Source organism: Asparagus officinalis, chromosome 1 (genome assembly GCF_001876935.1).
Source record: "Asparagus officinalis chromosome 1, Aspof.V1, whole genome shotgun sequence".
NCBI lineage: Eukaryota > Viridiplantae > Streptophyta > Magnoliopsida > Asparagales > Asparagaceae > Asparagus > Asparagus officinalis.
The window spans coordinates 8,617,094-8,626,604 of NC_033794.1; the positions used below are offsets into that span (position 1 = coordinate 8,617,094).

The window sequence follows — 9,511 nt, forward strand, 5'->3', positions numbered from 1 at the left end:
AAATTGTAGAAGTTAACAGGCAGACAAGCAAAAAGCAAATATGCAAATAATTAAGTCAGCAATCCTGGAAAATGATAGGAGATTGAGGATGCAATAAGTTGGCTATGCCAGTGTGAAGTGTATAGAATAAACATTTCATAAACATCTAAACAAAGAAATCAACTTGTGCACTGCATAGCATAAAACTTATAACAGAGGCAAACCAAAACTTGATGTGCCAATAAGGAAAAAACAAGACCATTTTGCACATATGGATCTAGTGATATCATGGACATTAAGTATGTACACAGTTTGAAGTTGACAAGGTATGAAAACAACTAACCATGTTAACAAGTCAAATAGATTTCTAGACCTCATGTGCTGCATACAAGGAAAACAAAATTAAAGATGCATTCAAATGCATTCTAGTTTTATGAAGATATTTTAAGATATACCATCTGTGTGTACCCATTGAATACTGATGTCTCAAACTTTGTGAGGCCTAGCCTCTGAAATAGTCCATACCTTCCATCTTCAATAATGGGATCAGGTGCACGTGCAGGGTCGTATCTTGTTTGGTGTGTGAGAGAGGGACCAGCCACTGGTGGGAGCTCCCAATATACATCTAATACCGATTCCACAAACCTGCTGTTTTGAAAATGTTCCGAATATGAGATTGGTTTATTGCTGTGGTTAAAATCATCTCGCATGTATCCTCGAACACCCCACCATGATTCCCCTTTACCGCATAGGTCTTCTATATCCACAGCTTTTTCGTAGAACTTTTCCCTTTTCATCCTTATTCTAGCTTCATCACTGTCTCTGAAGCAGCTGTGACCACCACCTGAAATAAGGAAACAGATGTAAAATTTGAGCGCTTCAGAGTTCAGAAAATAGTTTAGGAAAGTAAATGCAACAGGATAAAAGGATTGGAAGCAAGGTTAGGAAACTTGGTTTTGGACTCTGTTTCAAACATTCATTGTATGACAGGTTTCTATATGTTCCACTAGTTTTAAAAGGGAGAATTTTTAAAAAAAGACCATTTTAAAACGTAATTAGTAAAATCGACCGTTTTCATAAATAATGAGCAAAATTGACCACGTCATCAAGGCTGGCCAAAAAAAGGTCGATTAAAAAAATCATCTTTAAAATACACGAGACTACTAGTCCCATGTAATTAGCAATTGCTAATTATGAAAGTGATTAAGCTCAGAATATACACGGGACTATTAGTCCTGTGTATTCATTCAAAACCCCCTTTTTTTATCAGCCACCATCGCCCAAACCCTCTTCCAAATCTCCGGTATCGAATCCTCCTCTTGATGATTCGTCTCCGATTACTTCAAGAGGACCATCAAGGCTCCCGATGTCTACAACGCGATCCACGATGGAATCGATCAGGTCCATCAGTGGAGGAATCATCTCGAGATTGTTCTCGCCACTCTTGATCCCAAGTAGAGGTCGATCGGCGAGGGCCAGATCCGACGAGCGAAGAAAGTGCTTACGGATCTCACCCTCTTGATGCTCAATGACAAAAAATGGGGATCCGTTATTGGTCATCGAAACCGATCCTTTGGTCGAACTAAGGATCATAATCATCATCGTCGTCGGAGCGGGAGCGGAGGTGGCCATTTTCGGTCACTTTCGTGGATCATTTCTCCCTCATGGTCGGCGGCGAAGCAGCTGCAAGCGATCGGAGCGAATCTTAGCACTCCGAGGAACAATGATATCGCTGGTACCAATGGCCTTGTGGTTCTGATCTATACGATGATGATGATGATTACGATTATGATTAAGGTCGAGGGTGAGGGCGGCCTCAAAGGCGGTGGTCGAGGGAGCCTCGAGGGCGGTGGTTGAGGAATCGAATGAGAAAGAGAGAGATGAAGAATAAGGTCAGATGAGAGAGCGCAAGGTTGAAAATTTTAATTAATGAGACTAATTACACGGGACTAGTAGTCCCATGTATTTTAAAGATGATTTTTTTTTAAATCGACCACTTTTGGCCAGTCTTGATGTCGTGGCCAAAAAGAGGTTGATTTTGCACATTATTTAGGAAAATGGTTGATTTTGCTAATTATATTTTTAAAATGGTCTTTTTTTTAAATTCTCCTTTTAAAAGTTCTGTTTCAGTTTTTGTGTTTTTCTTCCAGTGTACATAGACATATTTCATGTAGGCCAAGTGTCCAAAAGTATATGGCCATCTTTGCTTCTTCACACAAAGATATGTTTGTAAGAAGCAGTACAACATAAAAACACAAAGATGAGCGTTATCAGAAGATAGTTTTCCTCTTGAAATACTTTGCTAAGAATGTTATGAAAGAGGATGATTGTTCATGGAGTACAGTCAATATCATCATTGCCATCTTTATTTTCATTGTTGCCATTATCCTATTGATACTTTTCTCACCAAATGAGCTTTAGTAGGGAGCCAAAGCTAAGTTGAAAATAGCCCAGACAAGACTGACTAGTTTACGAGAGTTGTTTAACTAACCCTTGATGTTGTGACAAATTTATGGCTGGTGGAACTATAAGTAAGATAAAGCTTCACCATAAAGCAAGGTTTTAAATATCGGTTATCGGGGATTTATCGGACGGTCAAAATCCTTATCGGATACTGAAAATCGGGGATATATCGGGGATAAGTAGGATTTATCGGAGATATACTATATGGTGTATATATAATATAATAACCAAAAAATGTAATCTAACCATACTTAATGAAATACATACCAAGTATAAATAATCATGTTTAGAATCACTAACCAATTGCAGAAAGCAAGTCGGGTCGGGTTTAACAACTCACTAAATAACTGCCCATTACCCGAAAATTGAACTCAAAATTTGGCCCGATAAATTAATAAATATATCCTAGCAAGTATGATATGCTACAAGATATGTGCAAGGATATACAATATAAACAAGTGTAAACAATATGATCATGCAATAATGACGATATAACAATATGCAAGAATAAATGCGTCAATGCCAAACCCAAACACAAGGAAATGATCACAGAGTTCGGACCAAGGTTTTAAATATCGGTTATCGGGGATTTATCGGACGGTCAAAATCCTTATCGGATAGCGAAAATCGGGGATATATCGGGGATAAGTAGGATTTATCGGAGATATACTATATAGTGTATATATAATATAATAACCAAAAAATGTAATCTAACCATACTTAATGAAATATAAACATACCAAAGTATAAATAATCATGTTTAGAATCACTAACCAATTGTAGAAAGTAAGTCGGGTCGGGTTTAACAACTCACTAAATAACTGCCCATTACCTGAAAATTGAACTCAAAATTTGGCCCGATAAAGCCGATATTTAGAGCCTCCCTTATCGGCCAATAAGTACCTTTATCGCCGATAACTCACCGATAAATCCCAAAAAACGATAACCGATTAAAATTCCTACTTATCCTAGCGGAAAGCTCCCAAATCTGATAACTCGGCGATAATATCGGATTATCGGCCGATATTTAAAACCAAGGTTCGGACCTTCCGTCCTACGTCTCCGCTCCCCACTCTTGGGGAGAATCCACTACATAACCCGGTTTGGAAGCCGGAACTTCTCTACACACTAGGTTTTCTAGCTAACCGAAAACTCTACACACTCGGTTATCAAGTCAACCGATAACTCTCATAAATCCTTACAAAGTACATACACAATGTCACGCCCCGAAACTGCAGCGGAATATCATAAAATACGGGGTACGCGACAGCAGCGACCTGTGCACATTAAAATTCCTACTTATCCTAGCGGAAAGCTCCCAAATCTGATAACTCGGCGATAATATCGGATTATCGACCGATATTTAAAACCATGCCATAAAGAGCATGAACCTATTTGGGAATCCAGGAAAGTCTACCTGAACAATTATACAGTTGATGTTAGCATAACAAGGAGCAAATCCATCATATCCATTACTAAAATGCAGTGTGTACTGAGGAAATGATAAACTTGTATGGGATAAATTAGTGTGAAAGTTTAGACATAAATAACGATATAAAGAGGGATGAGTACTCCAAATCAAATCAAGATCCCAATAAGCCCAACTCTTGGTGATGGAATTTAAAAGGATACTCGTTGTTTGAGCTTGAGTGAAGTACAAAAAATTAAGAAAAAGTAAATAAGGACCTCTCTTACAAATGATGAGTACTGTATTGCTAAAGATCTGATTAATAACAAAAACCTTCTTTAAAAGGTGTGTTTGACAGCTCCCCACTAACCTGCTTAAGACCTTAACCCGGTTATTGTTATCCAGGTTTTTTTTATCTCTTTTAACTCAGTTAAGTGCCTAAATTTGAAAGAACTAAGAAAACATGGTTTGGACTTGACCCAACTTAGCCAAACAAAATTTAACTCTTTATCCAGGTTAGCTCCACTAACCTGGATAGTGGGAGGCATTTCCAAACACCCCCTAAGGGTGCAATCTTATCATGTCCCTCATTCAAACCTTATGGATGTCACAAGGGGAAAGAACATTGACCCCAGAGTTTTGAGAAAATATCATGACAGTAACTCGATATGTAATTAAGATTTTTTTTAATGAATTGCAACTGCATGTTATACCATCAAATAGTTTAACAGTGAAATTCACACACATAGTAGCAAGAAGGCCAATTTAGAGTTAGGTCCTATGTGCCAAAGAAGAATGATTAAGGAGCCCAAAATTTAGCATTTCCATGGCCATAATAATTCAGAAGCATCGACTTCTAACAACGAGGTTCAAAGCCGTTAAACACTCATCATGGAATTTATATTCAATATACAATTGGTGTGATGGCTAATCTGCATTAGCCATGAAGCTGGATAAGCTAGGGATCATCCAGGATGACTAGTAAGTCACTTGAATGCAAGAATGCATGATATTGAGCAGCTGAAGAAAAATAGAAGTAGAGAGATACTTTAAAGCTCAAGGACAAAATTCAGGACAGACCTCTAATGTAAAATTGATCGCAAATCTGCCTCAAAGAATAATGATCTCCAGTACCAGTGTCATAGTTGTCCTCAAAAATGAGATGTTGGAACCCAGCTTTTAATGCTTGTTTCAATCTGTCAAGAATGATGAAGAAATACAAAATGTAGCAAATACAGTAGAATTGTATAAGAAAAGCTTGTTTTTCATCTTCATAAGCCATGCCCTTAAATAGAGCAATGATATATGCCATCACACTGAAAGTTGATAAACAGAAAACTTTCAAAATGAAAATTATTAACAAGAGCTAATTAAACAAATGGATCACAATGATGAAACAGTAATCACATAAAGATTTCCAAAATATAATCATATGAGAATAAATATCTGTTGAAGGTTGAATCGTGATGCACCCTTATATTGCACCTCATCACTCATCACACAAATAGGGATAAACAAGCTACTGATAAGCATACCTCTTCAATTCATTCTGGTGATCATCAAAGAATATAACCACCCTACTGAGATCAGAAATCCCATGTTTCTTCAAAACACTTTTCCAATCCATGCTCCCAAAGTCCACAAAATCCTTGCCAGCAAAGTAAGTGCAGTTCCCATCAACATAGGCAGGTCCCTTCTTAAGATACTTCTCTGGATGGCGGGGTGTGATCGATATGATCCTCGTCTCTGGCATGGCCTGCCTCAGGACCCAAGTAGAATGCCCCTTGAAAGCCCCACTCTCTATCATCAACTCCGGTTTGAGCCATCGCATCATGAACCACAGACCAAAACTGTGATCAAAACCCATCCCATACATATTGTTCTTTATAGGACGGGTCTCATAGATTGGAACAAACTCTTCCAAGCCTTTAAGCAAATCCTTTGACGTCCACTCGACTGTCTTTCCGTGTTTCGATCTGCCTTTTGCCAAAGAAAAAGAATTAAAAGAAGTCGGAAAGCACGAGACAGTAATTAAATTATTCCCAAAACAAAATATCAAAACGTCCAAGATAATAATCCCCAAGGATTTCATCATTTGTCGAGAACCTTGACTTTGTGCAAAAGATGAAATACGAGAATGATGGTCAAGTCATGATCACCACAACCTAAGCTACTGCCTGTAAAAATGAGGTTGGCTCTGGAGAGTAATCTTAGTGTAGAAAATTCTATTGAATGATTCATCAGAAACTAAATCAAAAGATGTCAACCTTAACTCTATTAGCATTTTACCTATTCCTAGGGAGGCAACTATCAAAAGAAGTAGGAAGGTGCTACAATTAACAGTTTAGCACTAACCTTAAGCCAACCAACAGAAAATTTGCAACAATTGCATGAATTCGGAAATTAAATAATATTCAATATCTTCAAGTTCAATCCAGTACCAGCTCAAGATCTCGCTATTTTTCATCATGAATAGTAACTAGTAATTAGATAAGGCAGTCCACCTTCTCATAATAATAATAATAATAATAACAAAAAAGCTTGGAGTACAGTTAACACTAATCTTAAGTCAAGTTAGCCAACTAGGTAAAATTTGTAGCATTTCACTGAATTCTCCAGCCCTAATTTTGTTAATTGGAACTCCATTAATCCAGCTAAGCACTAAACAAACCACGCTGCCAAACTGAAAACATATTCTTAAGATTAAGAACTTAAATCAAGAACACAAAACTAAATCTAGCAGCAGCAATGACCTCAAAATCTCATCAGATCTGGAACATAACGCAAAGAACTCTAAACTCTAGGGTTTCGAAATCATACACCACGGCACGCCGAGCGATCCGAAATCCGAAGCGAGTCCATCGAGATCCCTCCTCAAGAAGCTCGTCCGATGGAGGGGCTCGTAAGGCGAAACGCAGAGATCGGGTCGAGATCGAGAGAAGAGGACGGAAACGAGCACGAGGATGACGAAGAGGAGGGAGGAGACGACGAGGCAGTGGCCGGAGCGGGGCCCCCCGCGCCGCCTGCCCTCCTCCTCCCTCTGCCGGTGACGCTTTGAATGATCTGACGGCGACGGAGGAGTGCTTTCCTCGTCTTTGGATTCGTCGTCCGCCGCCACCGCCGCCCCCTCCGCCATGCGTCGTCGGATTGGGAGAAGCGCGGCGGGGAGCGGATAGCGTCGTCTCCGGCATTGATTAAGATTTATGTTTTTTTCTTGCTTTTTCCCCCCTTGTTTGGTTCGATGTTTTGATTTTTTCAGGGACAGTGGAGTAAAGGATATCGAACTGAGTTGGCGCAGGATGCGAGGGATCGAATTGAACTGTGGTTAACGAACCGGGTGGCTGGCGTAGGGAAAAGTTCAAGCCGGGTTGCCAGAGCAACGAAAGCTTAGCGCTGTAATCAAGCCCATGTGTAGTGATTTGAGGGCCCAAGGCCCAACTTGCTCTCCTTTATTTCAGTTCTGGGGCTAAAAGGCCAATTTGGTACCTGTATACTCAATCTTGGCCCTCATACATTTGTTTGTGATCGATATAGTCCTCTTACCTCTAGTTAAGGGCCTGTTTGTTTGTACGGAAGTAATTGTGAAGTAGCTGAAGTAAAAGAAGTAGAGATTATTTCTGCTACTTCCAAGCAAAAAAGTGTGTTTGGTTTTCTAAAAAACTTACTTCTAATACTTTCCTAAATGCTTATGTGACGCCTATGTATCATCCTTACTTCCAACATATTTTTCCAATCCTCAATACTCAGAAGTAGCTCGGAAGTAGTTGAAATGCATATTAATTATGACATAAATACTTTTTTTATTAATTTTTCCTTTATTAGTTACTTCTAACAACTTTTTATTGATAAAATTACTTCCTAATAATATTTCTAAATGTTATCCAAACAAAAAAAGAAAAATGAAGAGGAAGAAGTTCTACTTCCATTAATTCTAAAAATATATGAAACAAATAAAAAATGCTATTTCCACTACTTCCTACTTCATAGCTTTGAAAGTTACTTCTATAACCTACTTCTTACTTCTAATACTTCCATTATCTAAACGGGCCCTAAATGTAAATTTAGTCTTTTTTTTTTAACATTCGTTAAATATTTAGTGTTAACTTTTTATTTACACCCATAGTGCCCTCGATGTCATAAATAATGAACCCTATGCTTTTGAATTTTTATTCTATTAACTTTTTAGAGAAACGGATGGGATCATACAATCCCAGCCAAGTTCTTCCATTGAGCTAAAAATAGTTACTGTAGAAAAACAAAAACAAAAGACCACTATATAAACTTGGGAAAATGATAGGCGCACACCCTCAACCACAACCTCAACCACACCCCCCCCCCCCCCCCCCCCCCCCCTCTCTCATTTGCTACAGTGCACCGGGCCCCACATGGGACTTTAAATTTTAAAGTCCCATGTGGGACCCGGTGTACTATAGCAAATGAGAAAGGGGGGTATGGTTGAGGTTGTGGTCGGGGATGTGCCCCTAGCGCCACCCATAAACTTGAAACTTTTATACTGTCCTTCCCTCCACATCAATAGGGGCTTCACTATTATTGTTTCCAATTTCTTATCCTAATAACAACAGTTTGTTCAAGGTATTATTATGAGGTGACCTATAAACATTAGGAAGGTTGGATTTGCTGTTATATTCTCCAATCTAGGAGCAAGAATATACTCATACTAAGGCTGAAAATTTTATTGCATGTCACTTCTAGAACAAACAAGGTTCTAAGATGAGATTAATTAGTTCAGGACTAGCATTCAAGTATATACATAAAAGTGGTTCAATCAGTTTTCTAGGATCATCTTTTTATTTAATCAGTTTTCTAGGATCATCTTATTTAACCAGTTGTGTAAGGTCATTTTTTAGACCTAATCAGGTTTTTTTTGATATTTTAATTAAATCAGCCTTTTAATTAGAGAGAAAGAAAAACTAACGATTGATTTATTTTTGGGTAATATGTCCTTTCATATTTAATTTAACAGAACATTTAACGGATGTTTAAAAAAAAGACTAAATTTATATTTAATAAGAGGTACAAGGGCTAAATTGAGTAAAAATAAAGTATGTGAACCAACTTGAGTATGAAGCACCGGTACAGGGACTAAATTGAACTTTTAGCCCAAAAAAAAACACCCTTCATTTTTACAAAATCACTCTCATCAGGAAAGAAAAAGGGGTTTAAAAAAACATTTCAATAATTTAAAATTGTACATTAAACGGTAATGTACATTAAACACTAATCTAAAATTGGTTTCCTTATTGGCTTGCACGGAGGAATAGAAGAAATCATAAGGTTTTGGGAGTTGGAAGGGAGAAAACATAAAAAAAGAAATTGATTATTACATTAAAGTGGAAAAATCTTATCTTTTTATCGATGATCTAAAATTGCTCCTAAATGCATATGTTGTTGTTGTGGGGTAATCGGTCCCAAACTAGAGTTAATGAGCCTTATTCATTGGTTAGAGATCAATTTTAACCGAAAAGCTTAAGCTATTAGGTACCTCTCAACATATGTTTTATCTAGATGCCTAGAGAATCAACTCAGTAAAGCAAATAATTATTTAATAATCATAAATAAATAGGCTTATTAAAAAAGTACTATAGATCAAGCTGACCTTTTTGTTTCTTTGTTTGGGGGGGGGGGTTAGGGCTAGGAGCG

The 9,511-nt window shown here is 37.8% G+C and overlaps 1 protein-coding gene across 2 annotated transcripts; it reads right to left on the reverse strand.

Moving 5' to 3' along the window:
* LOC109848483 lies at positions 222 to 7,008 on the reverse strand. Of its 2 annotated transcripts, none has more exons than XM_020418000.1 (4): positions 6,671 to 7,008; positions 5,386 to 5,830; positions 4,931 to 5,046; positions 222 to 823 (listed from the first exon to the last, which is right to left on the reverse strand). In XM_020418000.1, exons 1-4 carry the CDS (start codon positions 6,984 to 6,986, stop codon positions 411 to 413), a joined length of 1,290 nt encoding a protein of 429 aa, XP_020273589.1. In that variant the 5' UTR covers positions 6,987 to 7,008; the 3' UTR covers positions 222 to 410. The 2 variants fall into 2 exon arrangements, with proteins under 2 accessions (XP_020273589.1, XP_020273596.1); XM_020418007.1 differs by having other exon boundaries at positions 5,386 to 5,826; positions 6,671 to 6,798.